The 25,694-nt window shown below is 39.0% G+C and overlaps 2 protein-coding genes and 2 long non-coding RNA genes across 4 annotated transcripts; all 4 read left to right on the top strand.

Moving 5' to 3' along the window:
* Positions 1-6,102: 6,102 nt before the first annotated feature.
* Positions 6,103-9,138, top strand: LOC140282154 (uncharacterized). Its single transcript, XR_011909814.1, has 3 exons — positions 6,103-6,200; positions 8,319-8,354; positions 8,596-9,138. It is a non-coding gene; the product is annotated as an uncharacterized lncRNA (long non-coding RNA).
* Positions 9,139-10,132: 994 nt separating this feature from the next.
* LOC140281701 (sialoadhesin-like) lies at positions 10,133-13,544 on the top strand. The gene is made up of 7 exons (XM_072376195.1): positions 10,133-10,214; positions 10,849-11,118; positions 11,445-11,687; positions 11,901-12,029; positions 12,770-12,820; positions 13,200-13,262; positions 13,450-13,544. Exons 1-7 carry the CDS (start codon positions 10,133-10,135, stop codon positions 13,503-13,505), a joined length of 894 nt encoding a protein of 297 aa, XP_072232296.1. The 3' UTR covers positions 13,506-13,544.
* A 1,946-nt stretch (positions 13,545-15,490) lies between these two features.
* On the top strand, positions 15,491-22,663 carry LOC140281700 (Fc receptor-like protein 5). Its single transcript, XM_072376194.1, has 14 exons — positions 15,491-15,529; positions 16,448-16,760; positions 18,167-18,409; positions 18,509-18,775; positions 18,870-19,139; positions 19,230-19,505; positions 20,199-20,468; positions 20,580-20,859; positions 20,986-21,105; positions 21,139-21,311; positions 21,547-21,816; positions 22,055-22,297; positions 22,469-22,588; positions 22,653-22,663. Exons 1-14 carry the CDS (start codon positions 15,491-15,493, stop codon positions 22,661-22,663), a joined length of 2,895 nt encoding a protein of 964 aa, XP_072232295.1.
* A 34-nt stretch (positions 22,664-22,697) lies between these two features.
* On the top strand, positions 22,698-23,450 carry LOC140282270 (uncharacterized). The gene is made up of 4 exons (XR_011909838.1): positions 22,698-22,932; positions 23,047-23,097; positions 23,168-23,233; positions 23,389-23,450. It is a non-coding gene; the product is annotated as an uncharacterized lncRNA (long non-coding RNA).
* Positions 23,451-25,694: the final 2,244 nt, after the last annotated feature.

Here is a 25,694-nt window from a genome sequence, read left to right as displayed (position 1 = left end):
AACAGGCCACCTGTCACAATGCTCCAACTGGGGGACAATGACTGGATCCGCATGTACCATAAGCATTTACGGGTACCTTAGTGGAGTGTTCTGGTGTGAGTCTGGATCAGGAGAGTTCAGCAATGCAATCAACATCACTGCACAGTGTACGTTATCATTCATGTTCTTTTTCTTCCATCTTTGTCTAATCTACCAGCATTATTAGAGATGAAGGACAAACACTCCAAAAGAATTGGGATCCACATAAACCCCATGATGGCATTATGATCAACAGCCAAACAGAATATTTAGTCCACATGAAGTCCACACAGTAAATCTGATTGACTTGAAATTTCCATGGATATCAGACTCAGAGTTTTGCGTATTGAGCTTGTTTGCATGATGTGAAAAACTGTAAACTGACATCGACTTCTTGAATTCTATCTTAATGAACACCAGTTTTGGTTTGCAGCATCGTTGGACTGATCTATATAATTCTTTGATGAATGAACAAAATCAATCAAACAGAACAAGAGGCAGAGATGGAGACGTGTTGCAGTGGGCGTGGCCTCAGGGGAAATTAGCAATAAATCATTCACCTTTTGCTCAGTTGTTTATAAAATGCGCCCCTGTGTTGAGATTGTTTCTAGAAATAAGTATGTATAAGTGTTCTGAGCCTGAGTTCTGTTGCCCCTATTTATGAGCTGCCCTCAAGTGGAAGCAAAACACCATCACATGTAGAAAGTGAGGTAACAACAGTGGGAGTTTAGAGATCTATGCTCAGCCCCTAAGTCCATTCAACAATGTCTTTGTTTTTTCTAAGCAAATTCATTGATCAGGAGGATTTTACTTGTGATGGTCTCTTAGATATGTTTCCAGCATTAGTTGCCATGGTGATTCAAACCACCATGGATCAACATCTTTGTGATACTTTGACTTCAAAGTATCACAAACCTGCTTTGTGATACTGAAAATCCAAAGCTGACCCGAAGTTGTCTTGCGAAGCCAGTAATCCTGCTTTGTAGTACAGACCCGAGGTGTGAGAGAGCAGGAAAGAAAATGAACACACACATTCTACAAAATGAAACAGGAAGTGAAGAAAACTACAGAGCAAACACGCAATCACTGAAACCATAAGACAGACCAAACCCACAGACCATGATAACAACATATCGAATAGAAGTTAAATGAAAAACATAGAATGAACTTTTCTATCTACAGAAACTGATACTTAGATCAATGTGACTTTATTCAATAAAATGAAAATACTGTTCGATATTGTAAAAATCTGCTGTTTATTTGGTAAAAGGTTATTCACACATGCAGTAGTTTGTTGGTACACAAGTTTAAATGTCAAATATTGATGTAATCAACTCTAATTGAACATAAGAGCTTTCCAAAGCTCTGCTACAGCTGAAAACTAATATTTTCTGACTTGTTTGACAGACAAATCAGACAAATCAGATATTATCCTGGTGAGCCCCGTCCATCCTGTGACCGAGGGAGCTTCTGTTACCCTGAGCTGCAGACAAAGAGGACAAACTCCACTTTCCAATGTATCTTTCTATCACAATGACAAACTCCTCCAAAATGATCACAAAGCAGAACTGAACATCTCTGCTGTGTCAAAGTCAGACGAAGGTTTCTACAAGTGTGAACATTCAGGAAAGGTTTCACCAAAGAGCTGGATGTCAGTTAGGGGTGAGAATGGCTTTTATTTATTGAATGATTTGTTGTGACAGTCTAATATGATATGGTCTTTTTAATCAATAGTTATTGTTAATTACAGCAGTAGAAACAGATGTGTGCAGGCCAGAAAGCTCTTCATTTCTCGTACTGTTGATCGTTGGGTCAGTTGGTGGAATCATATTCATTATTTTCATGTTGTTGCTGTGCCACTTCAGGCAAAGAGGTGGGACCTTTATCTTCTTATGCTGTATTATATCATTTATCATCTGTCTCCTCGATATGTAATCATTGTCATGAATGTCTTTATCACAGGCTCCTGCTGCATCAGGTCCGTACAATACTTTTTCATCTCCTTTCATCTTAAACAGAAATCAACCAGACTCTACTGTTTTAAACATAATGTGTTTGTCATGTTTTAGGTCGATTCAGTCGGAGAGCACCAGTGAAGCTGCACATCATGGAGTCAGCCAGACAGAAACTCATGAACACAGCTCTCCTCTCAATGGTCAGGACTTCAGCTGATCATTATTATCATCAATCATTAGCATTATAGTTGCTATTGTCATATCGTATTACTTTAATCAGTAATTTAGAACTTCCATGAACTCTTCTTCAAGTTAACATTTCTTAAACTGTTCAGTCAGGATGATTTTAAGGAACATTACTCAGAAGCCAAAATTCACCAGACAGATCGACAGTTTTAACGTTCCACCCTACCATCATGATAAACTGAACTGAATGAAATAACACTTCATCATTTGCCACAGGGAAATTGTATTATTGCAGAATGAATTATTGAGAAAAAATCCATCCATCCATCAATCAATCAGTCAATCGGGGTGCATAGATGCTCCTTCTCAGCAACGTCTGCAGGATCAATCCTGTTAATTTACTCCCTGTGCTCTGTCTGCAGTCTCCGTCTGCCTGTACAGGCTTAAAGTGGGCTAGAGAGGCACTGAAGTGTGGAACATGTTCCTGCAGCCGTATTTCAGTAAAACACATACTACCGAATCCCCCATATTTTCCCTGTGTCCTCATCAGTGCTTCGAATTTTATCTGCTTCATTTGCTAAGCATCTGTTTAATTTGCCGGTGATCTCATGTTCCCCCATTATGGTTGAGGAGCCAAACAAGCAAGAAAAAAAAAATACTTTATACAAGCTACATACAATGGTTCCTTTTTCATGTGGGAGTTCTGGTTTCTAAGCATAATCCCAGTTGTAGAAACACAAACCACTTGTAAATGTACTCATAAACACATGGTATACAAGTAAAGAATTCATACATTGGTTATTGCACATATAATTGCACATTATACCTTATGTATTAGCATCGATGTCTGGCAATGGATTCTTTTTCAAAAGACATGAACAACTGGAAAGAAAAGCAATATATATATAAATGACTGATATAAATTCTTGAAATTTCAGTTGCAGATGAATACCCAGATGTCACATACTCTCTCATTGATCGAAACAACTTTGCAAAGAGCGGTGAGTTTGAGCAAACTCATGCGTGAAAAAAGGCAAATTTATTCAAAGGGTTTTGACTTCAAAGTATTAATCATTATATTTTGATGTGATGATCCAATCAGGGAGGAGTCGTGAACCAGACGAGGCTGTTGTTTACTCTCATGTGAAGACCAGAGCTGCAGGTAAAATCATTTACACACTCAGTGCGTGGACTGAAATGTGCCCATGCTGTTAACAGGTCAGCATGCAGTTCATTTAACAAGCTGCTTTGGTTAAATCTTTTCATATGACCCCAAGATGTCAGCAGAGTTAGAATCTTCTTCATGTAATTGTTATTGTCTTCTGTATGTGAAGTGTTACGTGTTTCTATTACCAGGAAACTGAGGTGTCTTCTTCTGTATTTTAGTCTGTAAACCTGCTAGTGTCCATTGTGAAATGCATCCTGCAGCATGTGGATATTGTCCACCCACCTTCTCACCTCTTGTGTTTGACATTATCTTAAACTGTCCTTCCTTTTCATTTCTCTGTTATGTCGGTGACAATAGCAGCAAAAGTTTGACTCAACCCATCTCTTCATCCACAGGCAAATCGATTCCTGCCTCATCCGATGCTGTAGTTTATTCCGAGGTCAGATTAAGATCAGTTCTGGATAACGATGCTGCGATGTAGGCTGCGTGCTGTGGTGGTTTATTTTGCAACATATCAAGCGTGTTAGAACTCATAAGAACATCCTCACATCTCGGATGAGTCAACAGTTTTCTTGTGATTCTCCAACAAGGTTATCCTACAAGCTGCATTGATAAAACCAAAACGAAGCATTGTGTGAAAGCATTCTCTGTATGTTTTCTATGTTCTATTGTGAACAGATCATTGGTTTATGGGTTGGCAAATCATTGCATTCTATTTCCATTTTACACATTGTCCTGACCTTTTTGGAATTGGGATTGTTGTTTGTATACTTCCACTTATAACATAGTTTAGGGCTTTTATTGATCTTTGAATGCATGTTGCTGAGAAATGCAGCAGCACCGAGTTCAGAATGTGGCCTCAGTAAAGTCAACATATTTTACTGTATCAGAAGGGCGAAGCTCCTCCATAGACAGCATTTACTGTTGCTTTGTATATCAAGGGCTTCTTTTTAAAATCTATGAAATGATAAATGTGTTGTTTTTTTATTGCTCTTTTGAATATATTGTTGTGTTTTGAAAATGTTTTCCCTCCATAGATTTTTCTTCATCATTAAGTTTTAATTTTTTTTGTTTGTTCTTGTTTTCTGACGCATATGATGCAGATTTTACAAAAACACATCATATTTATTTCATTTTAACTGCTTATCTATAGAACAGGATACATTATGAGGAATGAACACTGATATTTATCAAGACGTTGAGAAGCTACAGATGATAGTTGTTGCATATTACATCCAAAATGACAAATGAACGACTTTAATGGATCAATTGTGTTCCTTGAAGGACTTATTTGATTGAATATTGTCAACCTGACACCTCTGTGGCAAAATTGTGAAGAATCAACGGCAACTTTTAAAAACGTATTTCTACTCAGTCATTAGTTGCAGCTGTTCTTTTTTTGTCACCTTGAAATCAGATAGGCCTCCTCACAGTGTTTCCTAAGTGTTCCATTTATCCTCTGCCAATGAAAGAATGGTCAAATGTGCTATTTCATAGAAAATTGTCAAATTTGCTTGTGAAAGAAAAGAAGAGATGAACAGTTCAAGTTGTGGGAGTTTCTAGTTTGTTGCATTTTCTTATTATATCATCGTATTGTTGTTCCTTTAATGAGTCTCAGCTCTGAGTTTCTGTGCATACGTGAAGCTGCATGTTCAACATGTGCGTCAGCAGCTGGGCCTTTGTGTCACCTTCAACGATTGATGTGTTCTCTGTCTTCTGTTGTGAATTAAATATTGTTTCATAGATTTAACAAAGCATTACATTCTGTTTTTATTTGGATTTTACACCATCTTCTCACTTCTTGGGAAATGGGGTGTAACACCAGTTCTGGACAGCCTTTTGTTTTTCTCAGTTAAACTAACCAGGTACGGAATTTTTTTTCAACATGTAAGAAACATAACCAAAGAAAAGCCTTTACAAAAAAGAGGGAAGAAACATCATTGTAGTGTCAGTGGAGTTTTTATGAGCCTCTGTCACCTCCTCCCACTCTCTCATGGGCAGTTTCCTCATAAAGCTTACAGAACATGTGATTCAAAAGCCATTTATACATGTTTTGAAAATAAAACTGCAGGAAGTAATTTCAGAATATAGAAATTGCATGGGGAAGGCACTCGCTGTTCAGACTGTAACTCCAGGATGTCATGAGCAGGCAAATGCTTTGAAACTAAAACACACACAAACACTGGAGGCACTGGTTGTACTGGTGGAAATTGTGACATCACTGTCTGCTTTTGATTTTCTCACTACTAAACTATATTACTGTATAGTGGAAGTAACTTTGATCATACCAAGTCATACGGGCACAGTATACAGAATATGGTGTGTTTGGTTTAGTTTTTTATCCTCCTGTTCCATCAAAATGATCAACTTGTTCTGCCTGTGGTTCCGGGCAAATCACTTGTGAAAATCACAAAGATCAGTTTGTGACGTCTGCTCATCTCAACCTTCACAGTAAATATGAGGCTAAAAATAACAAGAAGCAGTTGTGACTAATGACTCTAAACATCCTGTGACGTATGTGCAGCTATGTTGAAATGAAATATGCCCACACCACTGTGCCCAAATCACATCTGCAAAATGAATACATAAGACCATACATGGCATAACCATCTGTGACTACTTAGTAGGAAGTGAACACGTCAAACTAATTTTGAATGTGTTTCAACAAAGGGAAGGAAGAGAAGAGAGAAGTTATTGACTGTAAAAAAAAAACATTTCTTAGAGAGCATATGAGCTCGTATTGGTGTGAGGTAGAACGTCTTATCTCCAGTTTCTTTCCATGTCTTGCTCATCTGCTCAGAAGCAGACTGACACGGTGGCAGTGCGAGCTGTGAGAATGGGACACAACTGGTTCTGTGTGCTGCTGCTTTTCTGTGAGTACATCAATGATTATTTCCAAGTGTTGTGTCCAGGTTTTGTTGGGAATCGTAAGTTTTTTAATGTTTTGACAGTTAAGGATTGTGGGACTTGGTAGTTTTCACAGTGGGCCTATCAGTGTAAAATGTGGATAAAAACAGAATTTGGCAACGTGTAAATATTTCAAATCCTAAATTTTAAAAAAAATCGTAGAAAGACAACTTGAAGAATGGTGACAGCAATAGATTTGTATTCTCTTCTTCTGTTAATTTGAATTTTAAAAAAAAGTTGTTTACCACATGTAAACTTCAGAGTTGCATCACATCTTTGATCAGCAGCGGGGCACGTTAATGCCCTTGTGATTGAGAAACAGTCATGCAAACAGTGTTTGAGCTTAGCTCCGCTGTTAGAAGTCACCTGTCTGACCTCTGTTGGCTGCAAGGAATATAACCAGCTCTTGCACAGCCTCACTTATAACTGATAAAGATTGAGATGATTCAAACACATGTGAGTTTAAAAACAGACCACTGAAAATGGATGTAAATTTGAAAAAAAAAGGTGACATAAGTCACTAAAACGATTATTTAAAAGTTATACAATGACATAAGCAACATGTCATTTTTCCCATGATACAATTCTGTCTTTAATGGGGTGGTTCAACGGTGGCGGATTGCCAGCTGATTTGATCAATTTGATTGACATCTTGTTTGAAACTGCTGCTCTAATAATCATCTGAGCAGCGTTGTTTTCATAATCAACTTCTTTTTCTGCGGTTTGTCATTTGTGATGGTTCATTACTGACAACACCCAACTGACATGTCAGCTGATTTTTACTTCTCCTCAGTCTGTCTTGAATGGGGCCCTAAGAAGGCAGCAGCATTCCTACATTTTGTTAATTTATGTTGGTTTTTTGCATGGTAGTGTTTTAAACTTGTGTTTGTGAATTCAGTGACAACGGTGTTCACTTGACAAGGGTTTTTCCAGAAGGGTCCCTGACCCCATGGAGTGATTTCCACGACAGAAACGTTTCTTAAGCGGTGCTGCCTGGTGGCCTGAAGAACACATTTCAGTCAGTCAAGTTTACATGACTGACTGAAACACCACATGTGGACAAATGTGAATGTTTTGCATTCCTTCTGGTTAAACTAGGCTGTGACGTGACACTGTAGCAAACATGCCCAGCCTCTTTTAAACATGTCACAGGCAGCTTATATATAAAAAAAACATATTAAAAATGAACAAACAAAAAAGTTTAAAAGTCTTACACGTTTTGTCAGCACATCTTTTTATTTTTGCATAGCGTTCTATTCTTGAAGTTGGCAGAGGACTGCGTTGCAATGATTTTGATTGAAAAGCAGTCATGATTTTCTTCATCAAACTATGGCTTATTGAGTGGGAATCCAGCCAAAACCAAAGCAAGCAAAACATGTTTGACTCACACCCAATGATTCACAAACAAACTTAGCACGGTTTGCAAAGGAACATATATCTTCAATTGCAAAAAAATATCCTTCAAGTACAAAACTAAAATCTTTCAATTGTAAAAAAATATGCTTCAAGTACGAAACTTTTGTTCCGCATTTTCTTGTTCCGCAACAGGAACGCTACTTTGAGGGATTCATATCGCATTCCTCCTTATGAGCAGGTGGCAAGTTCATGCGACAGAAAGGCGGCAAGTCAAAATGGTAGCTCCTGTTGGCAGCCTTGGATGGGGGGGGGGGCATCCTGGCGGCCTCAAATTTAATCAACAGCGCCACATGTTGTTGTGGAGTGCAAATTACAAGAACTTGTGCACGGATCAGTTTGCCTTTGATTACGGATCTGCAACCCTGAAAATTACTGCCAAAAGTCACGTGACAGCGGTAATAGCGTACCAAAAGTCACGTGACAGCGGTAAAAGCGAGTCAAAAGTCTTGTACTTGAAGGATATTTTTTTGCAATTGAAGATATGTTTCTTTGCAAACCACATTAAGTTTGTTTGTGAATTGTTGGGCGCGAGTGAAACTTATTTTGCTTGCTTTGGTTTTGGTAGGATTGTCACTCCTTAATAGCTACCGTCAGTAAAACTTCAGCAGTTTTTTAATGCATTTGCTTATTTTTACTGCACTCTAACAAAGAACTGTTCTTGATTACAGCTGTGAGCACTCTCCTCTACTGTAAACCTGTTCAGCGTGAGTCTTCCTCGTTTTTCTGCTTCTTTGCTCCAGATGAATTTACATTTGCATCAGAGATCATCATTATCTTCTCTCTTGTTTTGTTTTGTATTTATCCTGCCAGTGCATGCATTAGTTTATCTTTAGTTCATGTGCCACGCTAATAGCCATACCATTTGATTACTGCAGATCAAAATAACATGTTTATACCTTCTTGTTTTTCCTTGCTCAAATTATAATTTTTCGTGTTGGTTTCTAGATGCTGAACTGACCCTTAACCCAAACTGGTCCCCTTTTTTCGTTGGAGAGTCTGTTAACATGGCATGTAACCTGCGTGAGCAAAAAGAGTTGGACTGGAAATATACATTCAGCAGGAATGGTGAACAATTTGATTTCTGCAGTAACAAAAGCTCTTGCTCTCTCAAGCTATTTGGGAACTACAGCGGTGAATACCAGTGCACTGCTCATCACGCAAATGAAAAGCCAATAAAAAGTAATAAAGTCAATCTCACTGTAGAAGGTAAGTGAGCAAAGGTGGCAGACGCAGAACTTATCTATGGAACTTCTCTACAGACATGGGTAGAAAATGTTTCATTGTGTTGACACTATATATTTAGGCATGGGAATGAGATATTATTTTGTGGCCACAGGTTATCAGTGAATGCATCGGAATGGGATATTGAGCTGTGGCTACTATGACTTGTGACATCAAACAACGTAAAGATAAACCTACCCAATGTTTGCCTTGAGTTTACATGATTCATGTGTGATAATAGACCTATCGTAGCTAGCTATGTCGCCATCCATTTTATTAATCATGTTTCCACATAACATCTTTTTTTTTGGCCATGACTTAATTGTTTCAGGCTTATGTATTTCTAAGAGAATGACAAAGAGATAAAACTGGACCCTGGTGGTTAATGTCCCTGCAAGAGAGACAGACTAAAGAAGAAGATAGTACTGCCCAAAGGTTTCTGTTTCCAGAGTCACACACAAAAAGAACCCAGCAGCGAGTCAACACTTTTTGTGACTGTCTCTCTTTCAATTTACAATTAAACAAACTGATTATGTGTTTTTGACACACTGATACCATGACTACATTTTCAGCGACTGAAAACTAGATGAAAAACGTTCTTTGATGTCCAGACTGCGACTCAACCAATGTTCAACCGAACCCCAAAGTTAAAATCCTGGTCGATGCCCTATGAGTATTGATGAAAACAACTTTTCAGAATACTCGTGCTTAACTTGCTGAACAACTCTTTTGCAATTCATGGCACACGCTGGTGATAATGTACAGAGACACCCAGGTTACTTTTTGGGATCTGTACAGCGCAGAATCCCTTCTTCAGTGGGCCTTACAGCCAGTGTTGTGGAGCTCTGCTGAGCTTGCAGGTGCTTTTTCAAATTACAAGTTGTTCTCTTTGCAAACTGATAAAGAACTCATAAAACAACACATACTATTGTCTGGTTCCTACCAGACAGGCAGAAGATGCACTTCACTGTTATATTTTTCTTATTATTTGTCTTTTTTACTCATGAATTAAAATCAATGCTAATATTTCCATCATGGAGGCTGGCTCCATCTCCAAATAGTCTGTTGTAGTTTGCTTTATGGACACAAAAGTAGCATGAAATTTTCAAAATCTGAACAGTAACTGTATACTGAAAAAAGTAACTGTTTGGTTAAATTGCAAAACTGTTGGATTGCAACTTGTTAAATCAGTATATCAGTACATTAGTTGTCGTAGCTAGATAATTTGTGATCAAATCCAGAGACTGCTGAAGCATGACACATGACTGTCCAGTTACTATGGGAGCAGGTCCAAAGCAGCCATGCTCAGTGCAGTGAGAAAGAACAAGCAGGTTACCTGGAGAGTAAAGGGATCTTTTCCTTCCAAATATTTGGTAAGATATTAAATGTGTAGGCAGTGAACATTGTGAAAGATAACACTAACTGAGTATTCTTTTTATTCCAACAGCTAAACCCCGACCTCATGTCAATGTGTCTTCGCGATGGCTGAATGCTGGATGCTCAGTAATATTGAATTGCAGTGTAGCTCATTCTGCAGGGTTGAAATTCTTTTGGTATAAAGCTTTTCCCATGCACTCAAACAACTCCTATCACTATGAGCTGTTGCCTGGTAGTATCAGCGGGATAGCACAGCATTCCTACATCATCCACGGACAGAAACAAACAGCAGGTTATGCCTGTCGAGCTGTGAGGACAAAGACAACGAAAAAAACTCAAAAACTGCAAAGGAGCCCCACATTTGTCTGGTCTGGAAGTAAGTTTGTTGGCTGTCTTTAAGATGCAGTGATAGTATTATACGCCACAATACACAGCACACTTTTTAAAGACTCAATCATTTTGTAAATTTAGGGTTAAAAGTTTAATTGTATTAATTGGACAAAATTGATGCTTTTCCTCATTAGTCTATTGACATGTTCAATGACAATTTTTAAAAAAAAAAAAAGCTCTGCTACTCAAATTTTCCTTGTTTTGTTGCAGTAGATTCTGCTCAGGCAGCTGCATCGGTCAAAGTGAGTCCTGACAGTGTGCAGCACTTCTCCGGAGAGACCATCTCACTGAGCTGTGAGGGTAAATCTCCTGAGTGGAGAGTGATGAGGTTAACTGAAAATAATTACGCCTCAAACTGCTCCGCCTGGGGGACAATGACTGGATCCACCTGCATAATCAGAAACACTACCATGAAAACCGCAGTGTACTGGTGTGAGTCTGGATCTGGTTTCAGCAATGCAGTCAACATCTCATCTCCAAGTAGGTGTTCAATGTTACATTTGACTTATGGTTTCACCAATCATATTATTGGTCTTTCACTTTATTGTGAAGGAGTTAAATACTAATGTGACATGGAAACTTACATTAATGGTTACTCTGTAGGTTCAGCCTCAGTAGACTGTTAAAAAAAAGTCATACAATAAGATCATCAATGAAAAATGTCACACTGTTTAAGCAGTATAGATTATGTACTTATAGAATTGAATAACGTGCAATCTATTCATATTATAAAAACACAGAGGGTATTACAAGGTCTACATCTGCTGATTTTTGGATGAAACTTTGCTTGCGTCACTGTTTTTCAGGCAAGGATATTATATTGGTGAGCCCGGTTCAGCCAGTGACCAAGGGTGAAGCTGTTACTCTTGTCTGCAGACTGAGGAATCGAGTGTGTGTTTCGAATGTGTTTTTCTACCGAAATGATTCTGTCATTCAAAATCATTCCAAGAGTGAGCTGAAAATTCATGCAGTCTCGGAGTCAGACGAAGGCTTCTACAAGTGTGAGTGCTCAGGAAAGGTGTCAACAACGAGCTGGATGTCAGTAAAATGTGAGTTTGAAGTACTTTCTCAGGTTGATATGATAGTGGTATTGGTTAGCTCTTTGATTTTGGAAAGTCTAGGAGTATGTAGCAGTGTAGCAAAGGTGAACAATGTGTTAGCTTCATATGAACCTTTATGTCAATCTTTATATAGCTTATATGAAAACAAGCTTTCAGTTAAATGCTATATACATGACATTTATTGGAATTCTTTAATCGCAGCAGCTCCAAGACATGAAAGCTCTTCTTTTCATGGACAGCTAATCATCGGCTTGGTTTGTGGATTTTTACTGATCAGTGGATTTGTGTTGATTCTGCTGCTCCTGTTCTGTCACCAAACCCGGTCAAAGGGTGAGCTCTTCTCCATCTGACATATTATATATATATACATATATATAAATCAAAGCTATCACTAAATTCCATTGTCTTATTTTTCCAGTTCCAATGAAAAAATGAAATGTAACACTGAATGTACTTATTGGACAGTGTTCATGAAACAATGATATAGCTACTTCCCATGAAAATTGTTGTTAAAATATTTTTTTTTAGTGGCTTTGACAATGGGTTGAGGAAACAATGCGTTATCTGAGATGGAAAAACATGATCGAAAATGCTTGAGAGATATAAATGACAAACCCCATGCCCAGAAAAGTTAGGAAGCTTTCCAACATGCAACCCAAACTTAAAGAATTTGAGTCTTCATTTATCAGACACAAGGACAAAGAAAGTGATTTTCCCTGTTCACTGAGTAAAATAGAAGTAACGCTAGTTTTTGCTTGCTATTAGCAGATCATTGTGTTTATTTTGTTGTTTTTCTACTTTTGAGCTTTGAAAAAAAAAAAGAAAAGATAAAATTATGCCTAAGAATTCGTCTTGGTATTAGATACATTAATAATACCCTGACTGATGTTCATTGTCCTGTAGGTGAAATGTGTTGTTCTAAATCCCTGATAGAGCCAAAAAAGCATTACAACAACAGTGGAGTAGGCTTTTACAAACATTTAGTGTTAAAAAATACCATGAAAATGATCAATTTTGATGACTGATTGTATATGCTTGATTTATCTGATCATCGTTTATGTCATTTGCAGATCAATTGTACAATGTCACACACTTTAAGCCCAAAAGCACTGGAGAGAAGGGTGAATATTCAAGATTCATACATACTCTAATACCTGTTTTTGCACAGTAACAAGGCTTTTAACAAGATTCCATCACTGAAATTCAGTGGAGGAAAATCTAGGTTTGATTAACCCGTATTGTATGGCAGAGACCAACATGCACTAAGATGCCCAACTGCTAAATATGCTGTAGACAAAGGCATTATCATTACTCATCTCCACATTGGAAATTGTTGTTTTCTGGACAGGATGCACAATATCAGGGAGAATAGTGATATGCAGCTCTAACGCTCTGTTTACTCTGGTGTAAAGATCATGTCTTCTACAAGATCTGCAGTTGTGTTTTTTTTCTTTGCTCCATTTAGCAATAAACCCTCAAAAAATCTTTCTTCTGTTCCAGAGGACAATCTGCTGTATGCTGAAATTCATTTCAACAGTAGAGATGCACACAACGATGATGAAGGTATCTAAAATCAACATTAAATTCAAATACCATGCTATTATTTGAGGTTGTTCTCCTAATTAATTATAAAACAGATTCTTTGTTTGAAATCTGCAGTTGTGATCTGTAACCTCTTCAACACCTGATAAACGTGTTTTTGGAACATTATTGTTTCTGCTCTTCAAATTAATCTTGTCTTCATTCACAGGAAACACCTCTCCTGAAGACATTGCTGAAACTGTTTATTCTGAAGTCAAACAATAGGAAAGGTTCTTGGTAATGATACTGCCATGTAATGTGCAAGTTATGATTTGCTTCTATGCATTTCTCCCCTTTCCGTGTATATTTTTTTCGAGTTCCATAAAAAAAGGGCATCATGTTTTCAGTTTCAGAGAAATTCTATTTTCAAAGTGTATTCTGCATAAACTTTACTGTAACATTACAGGTTTTTTAGCATTTTAAAAGCTTTTCATTTCAACATTTTATGCAGTAATAAGCTTCTGTTTAGCATTTCGCTGTGTTTATGTTCCTTTGTGATATTTTAACAATTTTTCAGCATGCATGTAGATTCAACTCAATGTAATCTACAGAATAAATGTATTTAGCATTTATCAGCATGTTGGTCTATGACTGGTATGAGAATTTGTAACCTTTGTCAGCTAGAGGGCTACCTTTGGGTCACTTTTCAGCTTTTGACTAAGTTACAACCATTGTTAAATTGCAGCTTACATTCTCTTAGTGGCTATGTCCTGCCACTGATTTAGCCAATATACGTCAGTGCATGTGAGCACACCATCAGTGGAGAAAGAGACTCAGTGTAGCAGTCTCAGCAATGCATTGATGCGTTTGTTAATCCCAGTTGTCTCAGTTAAAAGTTTGTAAAACTACCTGGAGAAAAATGAGGCAGGTGTTGGTAGTGATTCTCAACTCTTTATCACTGTCGCTCTGCACAAAATCAACACAGTCCCAGTTCACTTCAGTGCACATAATATATTTCAGCTTCACTTTTCACGAAATGATTGAACTTTTTCTTGCTATCATAATTTTTCTCCAAGTGAAGAAGATAGCCTAGGTTCTGCCAATTCTGGCACCCATTTGCCTCACTTTAACGTTGGCAAAGTCTAAGTAGCAAGGCTTTGAAGGTAGGATAGTGGATGTGGTTTAATGAAACACTCAAACATGTTTTGCCAGTGATTAAAGCTTTTTGAAATCCCTTTTACTGTGGTTGTTACGAATGTTTTAGTTTGACTCAGTAGCAAACTTGGATGAACACATTCAACGTGATTACACAATTTCTGTCCATTTTCTTGATTAGTCACTGAGGCTATCACAAACCTCTGTCACTCTGAATCATTTTCTTCATCTGATTGCGACAATTTGTAACATTCCTGTGAAAAATAAGGGGTTTTCAAGAGACAGACATTGCATTTGGATCTTCAGACTTCTTTCCAGCCTGATGCTTTATGTTTTGTGTTCCGTTCAACAACCCAGTAGCACCATGCAGAAGGAGCAAATCCCATGTTTTGACTACTAAAAGAATACATTAGTGAAATATGAATTAATTTGTGCGCAAAACCAAAAGACAATAGCACTTTAAGAGCTGATAAAACATCTTTGCCAATCATGAATTTTTTTTTAGAAGTGAACGAAGCCACAGTGAAATCTCCTGTTGGTTTGCATACTTCCATTTTAAAGCTTCACCCTTTGGCATCTTGGTGTTTTTTGGTGTGAATTCCCAAATTTCCTGAGCTTTTTTAATTAATCTAAAAGTATTAGCAGACGCGACTTTAGTTTAGTTTTTCTCAGTGTGCATACGCAACCTTTAATTGAGGCAGTCCCACAGTGACAAAAGCAGTTCCTGTATTATGAGATAATTAGAAGGCAGATCATTCTCATTTTTCAAGGGCAAACACCATAAAAAACACTTTTTCATGAGGTTTCATGAATTGCTGAGTTTCATGGTTGACGAGATATAGGTTGAAACCAAAAACTGAACAGAAGCAGAGAAAGTAATCCAAAACCAGAATAAAACAAAACAAAAACAAGCTGAAAAAAAGCGATCATGATAGTGAGAAAACCAAAGTGAACATTACATGGGAAACTAAGACACTAAAAGGCAAACAAAACCCACAAACTAAACTGAACGGCATGAAAACTTCATGGTATTCTTTTTAAATACTTCTGCTTTCCCACACAGCATTTATGAAGTTAAGCTGCATTTCTAAAGATAAATATCGGCTGCTGGTGTGATGGTGACGGTGTCGACACAAAATGAGCCCATCAACACAGTGTGATGAGTAGGTGAAACTGGCGTGGACAGTCTCATGCTGTAAAGCAGTTCCTCTTATTTTTTCTCATGGCATTTCTTTCCTCTGGTAAGTGTTATTGAGTGACAAAATAAAATTCCAGCAGCTTTTATGAATGGCACATTGACCGGAGGCTTTTGTCTGTTGACTTCTGCTCCCATTTTTATGCACCACAATAACCTGCCTCTAACTTTGTTTTGCATTTAAATCAAATTTCTTTCTAAGATAGAAGCACATCATTAATTACATCTCAGATGTGAGTCTCAGGCGATTAAATCCGTGGATGGTGACGGTGTCATTTCAAACAAATGTCGAGTAATTATTTGATTTGATGTACTTCATTCTCTTCTGAGTAATGGTGCAAGAAGCATGTTGTGTGATGAGCGTTGTACTGCGTTTGGTCTAAAAAAGGGAAGCAGAAGTGACACGACCGCAGGGAAAGAGGCTGGACTAAATTCTTCTCTTCTCTAGATGACATCGAAGTTATTTTCTCTGCAGTTCCCTGTTTCTCTTCTCTTTCATGTGACTCACATTCAGAGGCAAAGTGTCTGAGTGATGATGTGAGGATGGGGTGCACTGTACTCTGTGTACTGACCTTATTCTGTGAGTAAAGTGGTTACTTTCTTTCTTTCAATAAAACAGGGCAGGTAAAATGTAGTAATAACAAAACGCCAAAGGTTTGATTAACTGCAGCCTCCTGTGGTGAAATTTCTGAAGCATTAAAAAGCTTCGGTTGAAGATTTTCTGTCTGTGACTGTATGTAATTTGAGATATCCATCTTTGATTTTAGCGCTGAACACACTCTTCTACTGTGGACATACTCAAGGTGAAAAAATCTTTTTTAATCTTTTTATGGTATTCTATTTGGAACACATTTCTTCTTGTTATGGCTTGTTTCAGTACCTCATTCACTGCAGTTGGCCCGTGTGTTTTTCCTTGAGTATAGATCCTGAGTTGTCCCTTGAACACGACTCATTTCGTTTATTCGCTGGAGAGTCTGTTACCTTGAAGTGTGACATAAGAAATGGAAGTGTCACAGACTGGCTTTATGAGTTCAACCGGAATGGTCGACAAATTGCGCCCATCACTGCAAATAAGTCCTTCTCGATGAACCTAACGGCAGACCTGGGGGGTGATTATCAGTGCATTGCTCACCGCAAGGGCTTGGAGAGTTTTACGAAAGAGAGCAACAACCTCACTCTGTCAGTATCAGGTAAGGTGTTGCATTTGCTGTCACCGCTGTTACCTTTATCATCAAATGCAGTTTAGCCACACCTAAAAAGTGTCAAAGACATAATGGAGGGAAAACAATGTAAGAGAGGGGTTGGGAGTTGTTTTAACCGCAAATTGGCTAAAAACTAACTTTTTGTTCAAGGCACAATAACTCAATTTTATGACAAATCTCTGATCTTATTCATTCATTGTTTCTTCTCTTTTGTTATGTGACCATAAAGTTTATATTTGGCATCATCGTCATCAAGATACGCTCAGTGCAGCACGGAGCAGGGGAGTGACACTGCTTACGGCTTGCCTTATAGGGTAATGTAGACTCAGGACCTATGTGTGAAAGCTGGTCTGGAAGTGGAGCAATCGAAATACTCTAAAAGAAGGTTGTGGCAAGTGATGACGTGATCAGCACTGTGAGTGTTTTGGAGAGCAGTGTGACCACAGATGTGTGACTACAGATGTGTGAAGAGTGTGGACTGAGAGATAAGTGGGAGAAAAACAAGTCTATTCGAAACTCGTTTTATCCAAATGATTTCAGTAAAGTTTCAGTGTGCTCCCCAAATATAATGAATCAAGACTTATTCCCAAAATCCAGACACAGAGGCTGGTGCAGGTTCAAAGGGCAAAGCTAAAAAAGAAAACTGACTGGTTATCAGCAACTACAACATGGTGGCATGTGGGTGGAGGAGAGCAGTACTGTGGTGCTGAACTGTCACATGACACCTTGACTGTGTATGTGTTCACAAGGAGAGGATTGGGAAAATGGAGGAGGGATAGATTTTTAAAAAATCATCAGCTACTTGCTAAGTCAATAAAATAGTTAAATACCCGTCAAATGTTAAAGGTCATCAAATGTTAAAGTTAGTTTCTGGAGTCAAATGTGAGGTCATCTGTCAGACAACTGAAGCTTGGCTGAAATCTGGACCTCAGTTCGATTGAAATGCAGTGCTGGGACCTTCAGAGAGCCGTGCACAAACTAATGCGACAGGCCTAAATGTACAAAAGCAAAGCTGTAAACAAGAATGGTCCAAAATTCTTCAACAACAATTCCAGAGACTGACACAGTCATAAAGAAAATGATTACTTCAAGTTGTTGCTGCTAATGGTGGTTATAAAAGGAAATGAATCATGGGGTATGCTTAGTTTTTGACACCGTTTCTACATTTTGGCTTTATGAGACTTTATGAGATAAATAATGACACAGTGCAACATGCAACTGGCTCTTTATCTCTGGTTGTTTTTACATAAAATATATGTATTTTTTAAAATTCTATATTGATATTTAAAATGTTGAAAACGAAAGAGCATGTGAGAGGTTAACGCCTAACAAAGTAATGTACGGAAGGTATGTTTGACACGAAACAGCCCACAGACCCACAGCCACTGTGACAGCTGACACGGCCACCATTCCAGAAGGAGGCAGGGTGAACCTCACCTGTTCTGTTGAGGACTCCGCGAGCTGGAAATACGACTGGTTCATACGAGCGCCGGATGCCAATAAAGCTGCAAACAGGACGAATGCTGCACAAAACTTCATCAGCATCTCAGAGGAAGGCATCTACTGGTGCAGAGGAAGAAGGGGAAACCCAGCTTTCTTCACAGGGCACAGTGAAATCTTTTACATTGAAAAGAAACGTGAGTTTAATCGATTTTAAGGTAGAAAAGAGGAAAGTATGCATTCATGATGAGCAGGGTGAGTAATGTTTGAATGAACTATATTCTTCATATGAACAGTGTCCGGCCACGTCACTGTAAAGTTGCAACACAACTGGACTCAGGTATTCAGTGGTGAGATGATCTCCATCAGGTGTGAGATCCAGGGAGGAAGAAACAATGAGTGGGAGTATGAATGGAGAACAACAAGCTCAAACGCACCCCCAACACAGGAAGAACATAGCATTACTGCATCTGTTTCTGACAGTGGGGACTACTGGTGTAAGGGTAGAAGGGGCTTGTATTCCTCTACAGACTGGAGCAACGCCTTGACACTCAAAGTATCCTGTAAGTAAACTGTCATGTTTTTCCTGTTCGGTTTCGACTGTCCATCAACAAAACAGACGTGACTTTTTTTTTCTCACAACCAAACATATAACAGATAAACCTAGACCACGAGCGATGGCCGACAGAAGAGTCATAACAGTCGGGGGCAACGCAAATCTGACCTGCTCCATGGAAAACTCAGCTGAGTGGGAATTCTTCTGGTTCCGACATACCTCAAACTTTTCGGAAATTCAGGTAAACGGAGATGGAAAACCAGATAGAGTCATCAGCATCTCACAGGGAGGCCTCTACTTTTGCAGAGGAGGCAGAGGGGAGCCAGTCAACTTCACAGACGACAGTGATGTTGTCGCCATTGAAAACAGAGGTGAGGTCTATGGCTTTAGATTGAGAATGCCATGTTTCAGAAAGAGTTCTAAAAACTGGGTGTTCATTTTCTGCCTCTTTTCCAAAACAGTTTCCAGCAGGGCCGCTGTGTCCCTGCACCCCAACTGGCCTCTAATATTCGCTGGTGAGACGATCACTGTTACATGTGGGATTTATAGCGGTGGAAACGCAGATTGGGTGTATGGATGGAGCAAACCCAACTCAGACACAGTGCCCACAAATAATGGATTCACAATCATTAATGCCTCAGCTTCCAGCAGTGGAAACTACAGTTGTATGGGTAGACACAAACAGGACTTGTTCTCCACGACAGAATGGAGTGACGTCATCACACTGACAGTTTTGGGTGAGAAGGACTTCATATCAAATCATATCAAATCAAATTTTGTCCCCTAAACCAACCCAGTGAGCCCTGTTTTCAAAGTTTCTAAGAGTAATATTCAGATATGTCAGTTAAACCATGTTCTTTTAGGTCTAAAAATAGCCAACTGTGTCTATCGCTTTTGTTACAGTTTTACATAGAGGCAAATGTATGCGTGGTATAATTTGCAATGGGTTTTTTTTACCTTGAAAATGTAGTAATTCGATCATTTTGGAGTGCTTGTTGTAAAACTGCACAACCGTACAATTACACCTGATGATTCATTGACTGATGTCAAGGCTAAATTGAATCAGTCTCCTGGAAAAAAACTGTTTTCTTCACACCTATTTTTGTGTTGTTTGTGTCATGTGCTGAGGGGCACTAACATTTGATGAAATTGCAGCAGAAGACTAATTATATTAATTTACGTTTGTTTTCTGCAATCCAGTTGCAGTGACTGAGTTCATCAACATTTAACCAAACCCTTTATTCATCCATGACTAAAGTTCATGCGTATAACTGTCCGTATAACTATTTACTATAAGTGTTCAAATCTGCAAAAATTGTAGAATTGCTGGTTTAGTATTACAAAGAACTAAGAGAGTTTACTCAATCCTGTCAATATGCTAGGACACAGGGACAATAGCAATGGTCTTTTATTTCTTCTGAACTGAACAGAACGCAGACCAAAGGCACACCTCAGCGCCTCCAGAGGAGTTGTTCCAGTAGGGGGCAGTGTGACTCTGATCTGCTCTGTGAGACTGTCATCATCTGGTTGGAAATACTACTGGTACAGAGGCAGGAAGATCTCTGGAGCTGAAGAGATAGAATCCTCCTCTGCTGGGGAAATAAGTGTCTCAGAGAGAGGACTGTACTGGTGCAGAGGAGGAAGAGGAGACCGCCTGTACTACACAGAGTACAGTGATTCAATCAGTATTGACAGAATTGGTGTGTTGCAAAGAGTCAAATTCTAGATTTATGACTTTTACATATAGATTAACTTTTTTTCTTAATTTTTCATGTGCAATTTTGTGTCTTGTTGATGAATTTTGAACACAGACACAAACCGGCCTGTTGTGACTAGGCAGCCCAACTGGCCTGTCATTTACTATGGAGAGACGATCTCCCTGAGATGTGAGATCCACGGGGGAAACACGGCGTGGGCCTATGAATGGATGACGACCAGGTCGAGTAAACTTTCAACCCAAAGTGAAGTCAGTGTTACCGTACGCTATTCATCAGACAGCTACTGGTGCAAAGGCAGGATGAAAAGCGCACTGCAACATGCAACCGAGTGGAGTTTCGCCTTCAAACTGCCAGAATGTGACCGTAGGACACAGTTTCTTCTCAATTTTGAAGCAATGATGTAGTTTCATATATGGGAACTTGTGTATTCAAGCATTGCATGTAACCATCAGCATGACAAAGATTATCATTCAAATCTCTCTCCAGGATATAACCTCAGCCCTGTCCTCACTGTGTCTCCATCATGGCTGAGTCCTGGAGCCTCAGTAACTCTGAGCTGTGAGGTGGAACATCCATCTGCAGGATGGAGATTCTACTGGTACAAAGCTGCTCCTGATCTGTTTCGCAGGTACGCTGCTCGACGTAGACGTAGACATAGCTACTTGTACACATATGAGCCATTACCTGGAAGCATGAGGGAGACTGAAGAAAGTTCCTACATCATCCATGGACAAGCAGAAACGGCAGGGTACGGATGTATAGCTGGAAGAGGAGACCCAGTGTATTACTCTGATTACAGCGAAGCGCAGTTCGTGTGGTCTGGAGGTCAGTTTTTTTTTTTGTTGCTGTTTGCTTTCTTTTCTTTTACTCATATCGAACATAGACTTGTTCATCCATACAGCAGTAAAGACAGTTGCACTTATGGGCAAACATTTCAGGCAACCAACAGTAACTCCTCTAACTGTCACTCACATTGTGCAAAACTGTCAGGGTGTCATCAAAGGACCGCTTGTGGTACAGAGTTTTTTTGTTTTACTCCTCTCTGCCTTTTTTTTCTTAGATTTTCATCCGTCGACAGCTGTCACAGTGATTCCTGGCAGAGTGCAGCACTTCACCTCTGAGTCTGTCTCACTGAAGTCTGATGGAAACTTTTCTGAGTGGAGCTGGATGAATTCGCCAAGACAACGCAATTATAACGAAGATTTTTTTAACTTGTGGAATATGTATAGTTCCATATATGACATATACAGTCACTCTCCATATAATGGAGTGTACTGGTGTGTGTCTGGATCAGGGGAGTTCAGCAATGCAGTTAACATCACTATACATGGCAGGTTTAATTTTTCTTTCATCTTTTAAATGGCGAAACTTTAACTGTAAAAGTGCTGGTGTGATAACTCATTAGTTTGTACTGCCGTAGTAATGAATGCTAATTGTAGACAAATCCTTGGTGAAACATTTGGAAAGAAATGGATTGATTACAAACAGAAGAAGAAAAACACAAAGATGCTTCTTTATAATGTAGAGTACAACACTGAATGAGTGTTTGCTGCTGGACTCTTCTACAGATGGACATATTCTCCTGGTGAGTCCTGTCCATCCAGTGAATGAGGGATCATCCGTAACTCTGAGCTGCAAGCTGAGGAGAGGAAACTTTACTGCCACTGTTGCTTTCTATAAAAATGACAAGGTGATTCAAAACGGCGACAAAGAGGAGCTGACGATCACTGCAGTGTCAAAGTCAGACGAAGGCTTCTACAAGTGTGAGCATTCAGGGGAGGTTTCCCCACAGAGTTGGATGTCAGTGAAATGTGAGTATGATTATTACAGTCTAAACTTGGAAGGAACTTGTTAATGAGTTACAATTAATGAGAGACAATATTACTAATATAAGTCTTTCCCTGAACCGCCAAATAAAAATCTATCAGATGAGGTCGCATTTCTACAATAACTGAGGTCTTTTTCATGTAATCCACTGACAGATGAACTCAACGCATCCACCTCTTCGCTTCCTGTGTCACTGCTTGTTGGACTGGTCATTGGCGGATTACTGGCTGTCATCCTCACAATGTCGCTTATCTGCTGGTGCACGAAATCAAACGGTGAGATGGTCCAGTTCTTCGTTTTGGAGTCGTTTCACTCTGTTTCTTAAAGTTGTCATTTCAGAATCACACTAACGTGAGAATTACTCTCTCTTTCACAGAAACATTTTGCAGGAGGTCGGTGCAACGCTTTCCGTCCTCATCGTCTGATTAACAGCAATACTCAACAGATTCCTTGTTATTTTGTCTAACTTTAATCAGGTTTAAAAAAGTCATGCTCATTTAAAATTTCATTTCATGTGCCAGAGTCACTGAGTCTCAGAGAACCAATCAGGCCTCTGCTACAGTCCAAACTGGTAACCAAGGGGACAGTCCTCAGCAAATATACTCCTCTCTTCTACACGGTCAGTTTTCAGTCTAATACCAGTTTGCTTTCTAATAGTTCTAATTTCTAAGGTGTAAAACGATGTCATTGGCTTTTGGGTGACAAATTTCTTTTTATTTCCACTGACCCACAGGTGATGCTAGCGTTTACGAATCAATCGGAGCCTCTGGAAACACAGGAAATGGTACAGTACTTGCATTTGATGATTGCATTCGGTAACTGACCTCCAAGCAAGTAAACTGTCACGATTGCAGGTGGAGGGGAAGATGAGGACAGAAATGTTGGACCTCACGTTCAGCTCAGAGGGGTCGGACAGAGGAGTGAGTGCCCTCAATGTGAAACTGCAGAACGATCTTGCACAGTTTTGTGTGCAGTAAAGTTTTACAGCTGTTAGCTAGTAGCCTGCTTAAATTATGTGGTATGTATGACATTTGTGTGTCATGTACTTTTTTTTCCCTTGTGTACATCTTTACAGAAACATGTGATGGTCAGCAGAGGACCTCTGACTATTGTAACGTGACTCCAGATTCAGGCACAAGTACTGATAAACTTTTACTGGCGGCTGGAAACAGCCTTGATAATATCACAGAGCATCAGACTGTGTATTCTGTACTATTGACTGGTTCTCTATGCATACTTGTGTTTATCGTCCCTTGATCTTAGGCCCCTAAAGAGTTGGGAGAAACATGAACGAGAATTTAAAAAAACAACACACGCCCGCCCGTACATAATTTTCTGCTAACCCGAGGTCGAGTCTCTGAGGCAACAGAACCAGAAGGGCTACCCAGACATCCTTTTTATGAGTGACACACTCCAGCGCCACCACCCCATCTCACCTTTCGATGCAGAAGAGCCGTGGCTCTACTCCCTCCAGATGGCCGATCAGTACATCAAAAAACATGAGCGTCATCATTTATCTTTAAACTTTCTATCTTTATCTTTTACACAGCTGTAGCCATTAAGCCACCAAAAACACTCTCATGTGTAGCAAATCATCTGAAAGAATGGTATTACTCTGCCAGGGTTTGTGGGTTTTACTGTCATGTACTTGTTGCTGCCGTTAAAGTCGAATAGAGGGAATATATTTAATCAGAAAGTCAAATGTCTTGGTTTCAGCATTTTCTATGTTTTACTGTGAATAAAGCATTGGTTTATGCGATTTGGAAGTCATTGCTTTCTGTTTTAATTGACATTTTGTACTGGGTCCAAACATTTGTGGAATTTAAGTTGTATCAAATGTTTCTATTTGTTTGTTTGTTTGTTGTTATTGTTGTTTCTTTAGTACTTCAGTGAAAAAAAATGGCTTCGATAGTTCCCGTTTCAGATCGTTCTTTCATATACAAGCCTGGGATACATTTGCCAGTATAATATAATCTAGTTGGTATCTGAATGATCCAGACCAGCAAACTGCCAAAACGCTCCGTTTTAATGGATTTTATGCTGACTGAACAATGTTGATTGTGATATTGTTTCAAATAGTGCTTTAAAAATCTGCCTCAGAAGTCAAATTATTCCTGCTTATGGTAAATAAACAAAAGGAAAATTGCAGAGCACGAGAGCAGTATTGCCTGTTGACACTGACCCGTTTAATGCTGTCGAATCACTCTCTGAGTTTAAGATAACGGCAGCAGAAACAGTTGCATGTCTGAAATGGCTTCTGGGTGCTTCAGATGGATTCTTTGTGGAGCTAAACGACCAGTGGCATGTCAAAAGGTCTGTTTATTTAGGAAAATTGGATATTTCAGTTTTTCATTTTAGATGAATTAACAAGCTACTCCGTATAACCTAGTTATACTTTGCAATAACAGAATATTGTATAACGACTTTGAGCCTGGATCATAACATATGAAAAATGTGAGAAGCTATGCAAATTTTCATTTAGCACAAAATGTTACAGCTGAGGACGGAGCCGGACATAATGTATGTTAGGGGAATTGTTGTGTTGACCTAACCCAGCACAGATATTTGCATTGTAAATATGTCATGACATGATATCCCAAGAGTTAGTCCAGTGTCCTAAACTCTATCTGTGGTCTCCTCTCAGTATCACCTGTTCTGTGCAGTTTGAACAGTGTTTTATTCCTTTTTTGTGACATTACAAACTTTAAATTGAAAGTAACAGACTTAAAAGTAGACCAGGAGCAGTTGGAAATATTTCCGTCCTCCTTGTCAGCCCCTAAGCCTTTTCAGCCCTGCTGCCCTTGTCTGTATTGGCCAGCTGCTGACAACTCTTTTTACTCATTAGTATTTACCTAGTCTAGAAGCATTGCTGGGTTTAGATAAAGATGCCAAAAACAGTTGCCTATGACAACTGCAAATATTAAGCGTGTCATCAAATGTCATCTAAATCATCACTGGTAAATTAATCTCATAATCAAAGCAATGTCAGTACATTTCCAGGTTATTTTCTGAGTGGACTGTATCTCCTTTAACTCATTAAGACTCGAGCAAAATGTTTAAAAGAGCACTAGAACCTAAGCAGTGTTTGAAAACTAGCTCCTGAAACCTGAGGAGTCTCTGTAAAACTTGACAGAATTAGCAATGCGCACTAAAATCCTCCTTTCTCAGCCGCATGTGGCAATATTTACAGGCCTAACTCTCGAAACTCTCTGTTTGCCAGAAAGGCCTTTGCTGAATTGGTCAGCAAATGAGAGAATAGTGCTTTGATATATTTCACTGTTTCTATGTTTTTGTTGCAGTGCTGACTGTGGAACTTTCACAAACTGCTAATCACCAGACGGGTTTATTTGAATCAGCTGTAAAACGGTTTATTTTCCTAAT

This window comes from Leuresthes tenuis, unplaced genomic scaffold (genome assembly GCF_036924035.1).
Source record: "Leuresthes tenuis unplaced genomic scaffold, fLeuTen1.0.hap1 SCAF_22, whole genome shotgun sequence".
NCBI classification, from domain to species: domain Eukaryota; kingdom Metazoa; phylum Chordata; class Actinopteri; order Atheriniformes; family Atherinopsidae; genus Leuresthes; species Leuresthes tenuis.
This window is presented reverse-complemented; position numbering and strand designations above follow the sequence as displayed.

Excerpts from the sequence above, each read along its gene's own strand:
- LOC140281701 (XM_072376195.1), top strand. The coding sequence starts at position 10,133 with ATGACTGTCCAGTTACTATGGGAGCAGGTCCAAAGCAGCCATGCTCAG. Across the intron at positions 11,119-11,444 it reads AGTCAACATCTCATCTCCAA|GCAAGGATATTATATTGGTG; the intron begins GTAGGTGTTCAA and ends ACTGTTTTTCAG. Across the intron at positions 13,263-13,449 it reads TGCACACAACGATGATGAAG|GAAACACCTCTCCTGAAGAC; the intron begins GTATCTAAAATC and ends CTTCATTCACAG.
- LOC140281700 (XM_072376194.1), top strand. The coding sequence starts at position 15,491 with ATGGTGACGGTGTCGACACAAAATGAGCCCATCAACACA. Across the intron at positions 19,140-19,229 it reads TGTCGCCATTGAAAACAGAG|TTTCCAGCAGGGCCGCTGTG; the intron begins GTGAGGTCTATG and ends TTTCCAAAACAG. Across the intron at positions 20,860-20,985 it reads GAATGTGACCGTAGGACACA|CCCTGTCCTCACTGTGTCTC; the intron begins GTTTCTTCTCAA and ends ATATAACCTCAG.